Below are 12,146 nucleotides of genomic sequence, written 5' to 3' on the forward strand. Positions count from 1 at the left end.
GTTGTGAGATTTTTTAAAGATTATCATGATTCGTTCATATAGGCATGCTTTGATTCAACAAACCTTTGCTCTGTGTTCCAGACCTTTTGCTAAATGCTAGGGAAACAAATATGAATATGACATGGTCCTCGACATCAGACTAATAGTCACCAAGTCCGCCTGGTCACTTGTAGGTTCTCTGACCAGAGTCTCAGAGCTGTGACTCTTAACTGTCTCCTCTCTCCTGTTTTACAGGTGGATTGAGGCCATGGAAGACGCAAGTGTGTTATAGCAGTTACCAAGCGTGTGGACTCAGAATAAAGTCTTCGGTTGAATGTGGACCCTTCCAGAAGCCAATCTGTGTCTCCACTCATCGGGACTGACATCTGGATTCGGCATGGGGCCTCATCCTTTTTGCCGTAACCCCCTCTCTAACCGTCACACGTGGAACCCTTAAGGAATATTTATGAACCGCTCCTTTTCTGTTCTCGTGTTTTCCCCCTGCCCAACCCCAAGCCACCCCAGCATAAACTATTTCCTTACCCAGTAGTGAGATCATGTTTAGTAGCGTAAAGATGTGGAAACAACAAGAAAAAAGTACATTTTAGAAATGCAGCCTTTTTAGTGGAAACAAGCTTTTACAATTTTTACTAGTGGTAAACATTATCACCTTTCATAGCATTGATATCAGTGCCTCAGGTGAAACAAGAAACAACTGATAAATAACAGCTACCCTCATCGAAAGCACTTTATTGATTTACTGAGCTACAACCTCCAGTTCTATGTTTTCCAAGTGATTTACTTAAGTAAGGAGCAGACAGAGTCTTGTGGACTAATTTGCCGCCAGTTCTCAATAAGGGTGTACGTACAAATGATTTGTGCAAACATAACTGGGCCTTGCCAAGTGGCCAAGTGAGTGGCGCTCAGAGGGGAGGGTCTTCCTTGCGGAGGGCGCACTGCACTGGATAAGAAGGCAAGGATTTTCTCCTCCACTGATCATGAGACCTGCACACTGACCTGACTTAATGAAGGAAGGACGCCCCCTTCCTGGGGTGGTCCTCACACTACCCCAGTGCTGGATGCTCGGCTGCTGGCAGACCCAGCCCCACCCTGGAGGTCACTGCCAACACTCTGAAGAGACAGGGCGTGCTTTAATTTATTGTGTGCCTTCCTGTGTTTACCCAACATGAGCTGACAAGTGTTATGTGAAAAAGAACCTGGGCTTGTTTTCAACATGGTTATCCTTCGGCTGTATTACCAAAGCCTCAAAAGAGATGCGAAGAGAGAAAAGATACAATCAAAAGGTGAATTAGGGGTCTTGGCCAAGGGCTGTGGACACAGTGAGGGAGCACAGAAGTAGTGACTTGAAGATATTCTCTGGGCACCTGGGGCCCAGCCGCCTCCCTTTGATGACCGCTGCTCATCATGCTGGACAAATTTCTACACAGAGAAGAATGGGGGTAGGGCAGGTGGGATTCCTTGTTACTCTCATTGAAATAGAAAACAATCACATCATTTCCTGATGTCCTGTCCCCTAAACAAAATGGCATTTGCTGACAAACCTTTTGTAAAAATCACCATCTCAAGGAGTAATTTACATTAAATATTTTCAGGGGAATTTTTTTTTCTAGTTTGCAATTTCTTTTAAAATGTTTGCATTAAACATTTAATTAATGATTCAAACTAAGTGATCAGAAAGATCTTTTTATTAATTTTTGAGGGATCAATTCCAATGCAACCACTTCATCATTAGACATGTTTAAGTGGGACGTCTAGAGCCTCCGAGTCTTTAAAAGCACAGCAAGACTTCGGTACCAGGTAGTGGGATTTTCCCCAATCTGCTGTGTGCCACTGGTCATTGTCAGTTTCTGGGCTCCAGGTGGAATTACACATCTGGAAGTCATCTGAAGGCCTCTTGTACCATATAACATTCTATTTCTGATACTCCGAAAAGAGGTAATGGGGCTTTTATTTTTCAGTGAGTACGTGCCTCATAAAAACCACCTGGGTTATAGATGAAACCTACTGGATCAGTTTTATAAATGGAAGTGGCATGGGCCACTAAGATCCTCCACAGCTCCTATGTGACTGGGCAGGGACCCATCTGTAACTCATTCTTACCTGTCCTTCCCATGGTTCTTCAATTTCAGCCAGTTTCTAGCTGATTTTGCTGTTCCTTCCCAGACCTTCTCTTCGTCCAGCCCATTTTACAGGTTCATGGGGCCTGCTTGGAATAACTCAGGTGAAGATAACCTACTTGGCGTAAGGGTGCTCCTTTCCACTGCACCCTGAGAAATGGCAGCTTTGATGCCACAACCACGCTTCCTGAGGCCCCCGTGGTATCTGCTTTGCCCACCTGCTCCCTGGTCACAGAGCAGCCCCTCTGCTGTGTGCCTTCCACAAAGGCTGTGTTTCTAGGGAGGAAGCAGTTCTGTGCCAAGCTGTAGCCCAGAAATGAGAGTACACAGGTCCTGGGCAAAGTCACTCACTTCATTAGCTCAAGCCCGAGTGTTTTCACCAATCACATGGAGGCCATTTCAGCTTCCCAAAGAGTTCAGGGGTAAAGCACAAACTGAACATTCAAGAAAGTAGACTGGAAACCATAATACCATGGTGACGGGCTTGCATTGTACAAAGGGAAAATAAGTAATGGGCCCTGCTCTATGACAATAGAAGATGAAGACAATATGCAAAGAAGACCTTCTTTCTTATGCATGGAAATGGCAAGAAAGAAACCAGGCCCAAAGAGGGCCCGGCAGGGGCAGACTGAGCTCCTCTGGTCATCAGGTCTTTCCCCCCAGTTTTGAATGACCTCTTCTTGAGCTCTTCACACGTAGTTCAAGAAAACACAGACTTCTGCAGGTTTGGCCTCTGCCTGCTTCTCAGAATCTGTAAAATTTAATTAAACTGGAGTTGCACTGAAAGCAAGAACGCACTTTCTAGTGGCTTCACACCTTCCCTGCAATGTATTTCCAGCCTGGATTGGTCTTAGTACATAGGAAGAATTCCACTCATGATTACTAATATAAAGCACACTAGAAACAAAGTATCTGGGGATATCGGTCGAGTTCCTGGCTCCCGGTAATTCTTGCACATACCAGAAATAGGCTTTGAGTTGTGGTCAGGCCGACAGACAAGCTGACCACATATTCTCCCTTGGATGCAGCCTGGTCCCATGTGTGGGTGTGGACTGAGGCTGGATCATTGGGTATATGTCATGCGGACCGGTGCCCAGGTCACCAACAGCCCTGCTACCACCACTGAAGGGTAATGAGGTCAGAGTCTTTTCTTCATCCAGCCCAACCTTTCGTTTGGCTGACAGTATAAATATCATCGCTGAACACTGAAGCTCTAAATGGGGACTGAGGTCACCTGGGCTAGGAGTGGTAGGACTAAGTTAGAGTCTGAGTTCTGCTACAGTCAGAATCAGCAACTAGAATAGTCTGTTAACTGATTCAACCGTGTTTTGTGGCTTCTGTAATCGTGGGAGTTTTTGTGCTTCCACACACACGGTAGGTTGAAAGGAAAGAGGTGTCCAGGCTAAGAAGTCTGCTTTCAATAGCAAGTAAGAGGAAACTAACATCAAATTGGTTTAAACAAGAGATTAGCTTTACAAGAGGAGGTCCAAAAACAGGGCAGTTTCAGACTTGGACAGCACCTCTAAGAACCAAGGTTTCTCTCATTTGCTGTCCAGTGTCAGTTTGATTCCAGGGCTGGTTCTCCAGAGACTGATGAGTGACTGCCACTGGTGGCTGGGCTGCAAGCTTCCCTGGTCACAGGCACCAGGGAGGGGGAACTTATCCTCCTGTTTAGCTTTTCCTTAGAAGCACCCAGCAGGCCTTCCATGATGCTCTAGGGCCACACTTACTTATGCCTGCCCTTTCTTAAGCTACTTACAGGCTGAGGGGAGGAGAGCTGCTGAGGATCCACCCCCAGAGTCTACTCTTAGGATCACATCTTTTGGAAAGAGGACTACGGTTTGGATTTGCATAATGCAGGGCTATGAGGGCCATGGAGGAAGTTCCCTAGGTGACCTCAGTTTCTTCCTTGCACAGATAATCTGGTGCTGCTGTACAGGAAGGGGCATCCTGTGTTGACAGAACAGATCGCCAACAGGCTGAATTTGCTTGATAGTCCTTCACAGGTACTGTTGTAATAGAGCAAGTATAGAAAGGCAGCACGTCTACAAGAGTGAAAGAGAGGCTTATACAAAGTAAAATCCATGTTAAGAAAGCAGAGAGAGAGAGAACAGAGAAAGAAACAAAAGACACCGTGAATAAGGTTTTTAGCCTTGTTTTTTAAACTCTAGGACTGAGATGCAGTGGGTCACAACCAGCTGCAGCCCCCAGCCCCACCCTACCCACTTGCTGTGGACAGCCCAGCAGAACCCAGCAGGGTGGACCTCGCCTCCTCACAGACTATTTTATGACCTTTTTGGTTTCAATCGTGTGTGTGCGTATACATGATATTACTGCTTGTAAAATATATTTATACTTCTAGATTATGGTCAAAACTTTTCTTTTTTTAAAAAAGATTTTATTTATTTATTTGACAGAGATCAAAAGTAGGCAGAGAGGCAGGCAGAGAGAGAGGAAGGGAAGCAGGCTCCCCAGTGAGCAGCCCAATGTGGGGCTCGATCCCAGGACCCTGGGATCATGACCTGAGCCGAAGGCAGAGGCTTTAACCCACGGAGCCACCCAGGTGTCCCCAAAACTTATTTTCAAAAAAATTTTAAGCCACTAGTTTAAGAGTGTCAGGTAAGAAAAAAATGAGCACAAAGTTGCAGTTAGACATATAGTAAGCCAAAACAAAAGACTTTACTAAAGACATATATTCAAATGTAAGGACATTGCCAGTTTCATTTTTTGAATGCTTCAAACATATAACAAGGACAGAAAAGGTATAAAATTCATGGTAAAGCTACAGATATAGTTTCGATCAGGAAATAGATACAGTAGCAATTAAGGTACCAGATTCCTATAAGCAAAGTAACAAACACCTGTTACTGGTATATGTAAATTATAAATCATAACAATTACCCAGGAGCTAAGACTTGCAAATATGATAGAACTTTAGAATAACAACATGTTTTATGCCAGGGGCTTCCAAAGCTTATTTTCAACAGTGACCATTACTCTGGTTTATTATATAAAGACTTCCCCACTCAAGGAACAACTGCCCTAAATGACCTCAAGTTCTCTTCAAAATTAGGATTTCACCTTCAAAAGTGCAGTTCACATTCTCTCCAAAGGTAGACTCAGAGGGAAAAGAAGGAAGGATCTGGCTCAGTGTCTAATGTGTTCACCAACAAGCTGTATCCAGAAGTCTGTCTTGTGGTCAGGTATAGGCAATAAGTCTGTATGTTCCTAAGAACTCCTTTTAAAGTAACAAATACAAGAAGCAGATGAAGATTTAAAAGAATTGCCATCTCCAGTAAATCTGTGGCCCATCAAATCCAGTGGCCTGTATTTAACAACTCCTAACAATACCACACTAGAATCCATGAATGTGTAATGGAGCTGCCCTGCTGTGAGCAACGTACATGAGAAAATAAATTACTTCTTGATCGCTACAGTAATTGGCTATACCCCAAAGCATGAGACTTGATTATTCCAACATGTATAATTATGGAAGTTATTATAGGCATAAAATTAGACAGCTCTTTTAAAAATACAGCTATAACACCACTCAGTGTGACCCTGAATCTTATTTTATGGGGCAGGGTGGAAAATGACCATTAGCTTTCACTGTGCCAATTTGACTAATTTCTCTTAAATCTCAACCTTTCACCCAACAAAGATCTTCCATTTTTACAATTATGAAGATATCACTGGCTCATCCTATGAGTCCATCCCTTGGTATACAGGATCAGAAACATCCCCTCCTAGGGGCGCCTGGGTGGCTCAGTGGGTTAAGCCTCTGCCTTCAGCTCAGTTCATGATCCCACCGTCCTGGGATTGAACCCCGCATCGGGCTCTCTGCTTAGCCAGGAGCCTGCTTCTCTCCCCCATGCCTACTTGTGATCTCTGTCAAATAAATAAATTTTTAAAAATCTTAAAAAAAAAAAAAAAAAGAAAGAAACATCCCCTCCTAACAAAAAGATGTGAAAAAATGGCCTTAAAAAAAAATTTATTTGAGAGAACATACGTTTGAGCAGGAGGAGGGGCAGAGGGAGAGGAAGACAGATTCTCAAGAAGAGTCCCAGCTAAGCATGGAGCCTGACTCAGGGGCCATCCTATGACCCTGAGACCATAACCTGAGCTGAAATCAGGAGTCAGACACTCAACCAACTAAGCCAGCCAGGCACCCCAAAAATGGCCCTTTAAATAGTATTTTTCCTTGCCTCTTTTTTTTTTTTTTTTAAGATTTTATTTATTTATTTGACAGAGATAGAGCACAGGTAGGCAGAGGGGCAGGCAGAGGGAGAGGGAGAAGCAGGCTCTCCATCAAGCAGGGAGCGTGATGTGGGGCTCGATCCCATATGACCTTAGGATCATGACCTGAGCCGAAGGCAGCCACCTAACTGGATGAGCCACCCAGGCTCCCCTTAAATCACATTTCTTAGAAAGCTTTGCTTTTCTGCTCAATAATGTCTCTTGACATTTCTTTGTGAAAATTTTTAAGGGAACAGTCTCTTTCTTCTTCGTTTAAGAAAGCTATAGGGATAAAACTTTTAATGCAACATAGTGTTCCTTGACAAGTCCTCTCTTTGGGGAAGAAAATAACAATAAATACAACATTTGCTAAATACCACATCTCAAAATTTTAAATAAATTTAACAAAGTCCATTCAACATTCAAAGTTTCTTGTCTACATAATTTAGGGGTTTTAGTTCAGGGCTTCCGTCAAGAGTTTTGAGCCTTGCAGTCAAGAGTTTTGAACTTTGAGGTTCAGCAGCCTTCATGAATGCCTCAATTTACCACTTGAAAGAGTGCTTCCACATTCTTCCTTCCACACTCCCCCCATCCTCTGTAGGTGGTGGGGCCTCACCTGACCTAGGAGCCAACAGACTCACAGAGTTGGATCTCCTCTAAAGCCCCACAATCCTTTAATGGCAAATCTGAAATATGCTGAGACATCCAGGGTACTCTGTACCCTGCCACCACCATCATCCTCAGCTGAAAGATGATTAATTTTCAGTTTTTCTGAAAACTGACTCTGCTGATTGAAATTCTGATACACAGTTGACTAATAAATATTGACTCCTAATACAGAGAAATGTTGATTACCTAAGTCATAAATGAACATCTATGAACAAATCAAATTTGTTCAACAAACCTCGAGCCTCAAGAATACATGATATTTCCTTCCAGGATTAATTAGCTGGAAAGAAAGGTTAATATGATCGGAGTTGTGCTTCCTGGTGCTAGAAATTTTCAGTTGACTGCTGGAAGAAGAGGGAGAGGAAGGGCTGAATGTTGTGCACCTAAGCCTAGGAGAATGCTAAGGGACTCTGGAACACTGCAATACTCAGGTGCTATTTTAACAGTGACAGCAGACTTAGCACAGTACTGAGCACTAAAGACATGGTTCTTAACTTGCAGGAGTTCACTCCCTGAGAAGTCAGGTACAAACACTCTCTACCGTAGAGGATGAGAAGAGGCTTTGGGAGAACCGGTAACGGTGAATGGATTGTGCCTGAGGCAGATTAGGAAATCTCTGGGTGGAGGTATCACTTGACCTCTGAAGAGGGTTTGCCTTAAGGAGAAAAGGGGTTGGATAAGTCCCTGGATGTAGAGAGCAGGAGGAGTAAGGCGTGAGAATGAGTAGGATACCATGTGACATATTCAGGAAATGGGGTAGTTCAGAGTCATCAAAGTACAGGGAAGAAGACACAAAAACAGATGAGACAAGAAAGGCCAGGTCATTCAGAGCCACTGCCCTTATCCCATAGTTTCTAGGGGATGTGGGGCAATGAGATGGGGGGGGGTCCTCCAGATGCCTTAAAATAGGAGAGAAAACATCTGTTTTAGAAAGACCACTCTGGTCTTCCATTTAAAGACAAAAACACATGTGAGATGGAGTCTATTCTATCAGCGATGGCTGCCCTAACAGATGTGCTCCTGCACATTCTCCCTACAGTTGGACTTAGATACTCTTCCCATCAAGTGGTGGAGTATGCATCCCCTCGCCTTGAACCTGGACAGACCTATGTGATGGCTCAAGGAGTAGCAGAGGAAGTGACTTAGGTAAAAATGCCACTTTGCTTTCTTGTGTCCTCCTGGAATGTGTCCAAGATGCTATGAGGAAGCCCAGGCCACATGGAGAGGTCACATGGCATGATTCATACTGCCAACCAGCATCAGTTACTAGACAGACTAGGAAGCCTTTCAGATGACTCTAGCTCCAGCCACTTTCTAACTGCAACCACAAGAGATCTCCAGAGACAGTCTCCTATCTGAGCCCCCTAGAACTACAAGATGATAATTTTAAAAAGTGTTTTTTAAGCCAGAGAGTTTGGATGTAATTAGTTTTGCAGTGATAACCAGGAAACACACATTTCTCGGCTTCTTTCCCAAAACCTACTACAAAAGGCAGTAAATGAATAAAAAGATATAACCTAAAGGACAAAGAAAATGCAAGAAAAGGCATAAGGTATCAAAATGGTCAATTCATATTTGGAGGATATACGTACAGACAGTGGCAGCTGACTTAGCAGAGAAAACTAACCAAATTGCCTGTAGGAAGGGATTCCAGTGAGAACAAGGACCAGCCCTTGCTCTCAAAAGGCTTGGAGATTTGGAGGCACAGGTGTCTGGAAAGACTAACAAGAGGATCAGTCGAGAGTCACTGTAAGTAGTCATGAGACCCTCAGATCCCCTGACCCCACTCTATAGAGACAAGTGACTGCCCTTCCCCACCCTGGCAGGAGACAGTAAATTTATGCTCCGGAAAAATGAGAACTACAAGAGGAACTTGCTGCCACCCACAACGCACGCACGCACACACACACATACACAGACTGCATACAACCTATAGGCATGGGCTCCTGTCTCCTGCCTGCCAAGTTCCCTTTACATGACAGGTCAACATGTATGTTCAATAGAAGGAATCAAAATTCCGAGTTCAAGTGTTTTTACTGTAATACTACCATTAAATGATGCTCTAATCTGACAGGGTCTGGAAAGACCCACTGTGAAGGACTTTCAGTGGCTGTGGCTCAGTTTAGATTTCATCTGATTGGTCAAAGATCCCAAACTAGTTGAGACCCAGGACCATGTTTAAGAAATGATGCTTGTCCTGCACAGTTAAAAAGCCACTTATAAATTGCCAACATTTCAAAGTCAAGAGAGTTCATTTACAAATCTGGATTTCTGGCTTCTCTTGAAAAATCCATTTCTGGCTGCATTCCAGGTGACTGAAGGGCTGCTCCTTTAAGTCTAGTGAGCTCTCCAGGTGTCACTATGACCGTTTAACACACTAATAGTGTTCATCTCAGCTTACTGACCTCCTTTAGAATACCTGCCAGACCCCCCCCCCCCCGTCCCCACTTCAGGCATATTTTTCACTTCAGTCCTAAGCAGTACAGAGCCATTAAAGAACTTTATTAATAGAAGGAGCTCGTAAAGGCTGTTTCAGAACACTCAGGCAGTGGGAGGGGAAAGGGAGAGGGTGGTGGGTGGGGAGGGGACAACTGGTAGGGACTGGTTTGGAAGGTTAGGAAACCATGACAATTGGCCAGAGAGAACCTAAACTAGAGAAGAGTGTGGGAGGGGCCAAACTGGAGGGCAGAACCAAGAGATTTATTGTGTAGACACAGTATGACAGCGTAACCAGAGCCTCCCCAAGGCCAGAAGCTTCAGGACAGCATCCTAGCTCTCCCCAAGATGAAGTACGGGATCCAAACAAAGCACAGAAAAGAAAGCCTTTCCCAAGAGACTTTTGGCTTCGAGGTGCATTTCCTGGCCTGTAGTGAACAGGCTGTGGGGCTGAAATAATCTCTTTAAGAAACGCAGGGAGTGCCACTATCTATATTTCGAGAGTAAAAGGCCAGCAGGCCTCAGTGATTAACTCTTGTGGTGGCACTGGGCTAATAAAGAACTCCAACCTCAAGATTGAGAGTTCCTAATTAGGCGAACTGCATTCTAAAACAAGGGACCAAGAGCAGGTACATTTTTCTGAGAAGATAATCTGATTTTCCACATGCTCCAAGATACTTGAGCCAAATACAACTTTGAATTAATATCTTTTTGAGGCCCAGGAAGCCTCAGGTCAGGAACTCCCAGCAAAAGCCATCCTGGAGGGGACTCAGAAACTCACTCTCACAGTGTCCCTGCATTGTGCATTCCCACCAGGCTACCACAGGCTCAGTCTCTTTTCTCTTCCTGGGAAAAGCAAGGACCAAGTATATAGAATCTGAAACCTCTCCAAGTAGCCTTCTATTGTGACAGAGCTTGACTTCGACAGAATCATGGAGGTGGGAAGACGGTTTTCTTTTCAAAGTCCTCGAGGACAGAAGAGGAGAAATAAGCAGAAATAACTATGAATAAATGTTCCACCTGCCAGCCATGTGACTTTGGAGAAGTTATGCTCCCGTTTAAGGCCTCAGCCACTTCAGCTATAAAAACAAGATAATACCATCCACTTCACAAAGTTATTGTGAAGATTTAACAGGATAATGTGAGTATAAGGAACATGCAATCTGGTCTCATTGATTACATCTGTGTAGATTCCACGTTCTTAAAAATTAAGGCTAAAAAGAATTATAGGAGGTTTAACAGTTTATTTTATAAACAGTCAATTATATAAATGATACAAACAAGTTTCATAAATTACTATACATAACAATGAAGCATAAGCTACTACAGAAAAGTTGCTACAGAGATATACATAAAAACTTAAAGGTAATTATTAAGCCTCCCCAGTCTACAAAATTAAGGAAAATCATCATTTCTGCTACCACAAAAGCAGTATCTTTACAAGTTTAAAAAAAAAAAAAATCTTTGCTTAATAATAGTAATTTGAAAATTTTAGCACAACTGCAACTATTTGACCAAAATTTGGTCTTCATGGACGTTTATTATTTAAATAACCCTGGATGGCAAAAAACATGTTTACTCTGTGCTATGCACAAAACGAAACTATACATTGTTCCTGCTCTTAAGGAGCTCACAGACATGTTAATCACTGACTGAAGTTAGTTAGTGTTAACTAGTTAGACTAGTTAAGTGTTGTGATAAAAAAGGACCTGCCCAGAGAACAAAGGGGGAAGAGAAAGGAACTCCTGGGTCTCAGAACACCTGGGTCACATCCACAGAGCACTGGGCAAGGAGTGAACAGCCCCAGGCTCACATCCTGGCTCAAGGAAGCCACCAAACTTTGCTTTCACTGAATTCATCTTAAAAGGGGGATGATGGGGCACCTGGGTGGCTCAGTGGGTTAAAGCCTCTGTCTTCAGCTCAGGTCATGATCCCAGGGTCCTGGGATGGAGCCCCACGCCAGGCTCTCTGCTCGGCGGTGAGCCTGCTTCCCCCTCTCTCTCTGCCTACTTGTGATCTCTGTCAAATAAATAAATAAAATCTTAAAAAAAATTTTTTAAAGGGTGGGGATGATAATTTGAATATTATTTACCATATACTATTGCTGGGGAAAGCACTGTTTCAGTAAATACCCATCTTTACTAGGTACTGTGGTAAGGGCTGAAATAGAGAGGGACAAGGCATTTTGAGACAGAGCTCACAGTCTGGGTAGGTGCCAAGAAGATGTACACACAACAGCTGGACACTGCCAGATAGATCATCACTCCTATCAAGACCCCATCCCTGTGAATGAATAATCTTCAGTAGTGGTCAGTTTGAAAAAACAGCAATTGCATTTCAAAAACCAAAACAAAGTTTTGTCTTATTTTTCTTTTGCCACACATTTTTGGAATTAGATCAGCGGTTCAGGCCAGTAGTGTACATCAGAATTCCCTGTGATGCTCAGAAGTGCTGATGGAAGGCCCCACCCAAAGCCTATTGCTCCACAACCACTGGGGCCTGGCAGTTCTTTACTCTACTATCCTCCCAGTCAAGAACCCTTTCATTTAAAGGCAGATAAAACAATGTTAAAAGCACTATTGATACAAATGTGGATACTTACTAACAGACAGCTTAAAAAAAAAAAAGCATAGCTAGTATACTACAACTTGAATATTTTTTGTGATTAAAGCCACTAAAACACTGTCA

General features: G+C 43.4%; 1 protein-coding gene across 1 annotated transcript in view; it reads left to right on the plus strand.

The window, feature by feature from the left end:
• FGD5 (FYVE, RhoGEF and PH domain containing 5) overlaps positions 1 to 2,788 on the plus strand; it is a 120,669-nt gene extending 117,881 nt beyond the window's left edge. The window contains exon 21 of the mRNA XM_080815599.1: positions 235 to 2,788. Coding sequence (XP_080671725.1) covers positions 235 to 271 — 37 coding nt within the window. The 3' untranslated portion in view covers positions 272 to 2,788. The remainder of the gene's footprint in view (positions 1 to 234) is intronic.
• The last annotated feature ends 9,358 nt before the right edge of the window (positions 2,789 to 12,146 follow it).

Source organism: Martes martes (assembly GCF_963455335.1).
Source record: "Martes martes genome assembly, chromosome: 1".
NCBI lineage: Eukaryota > Metazoa > Chordata > Mammalia > Carnivora > Mustelidae > Martes > Martes martes.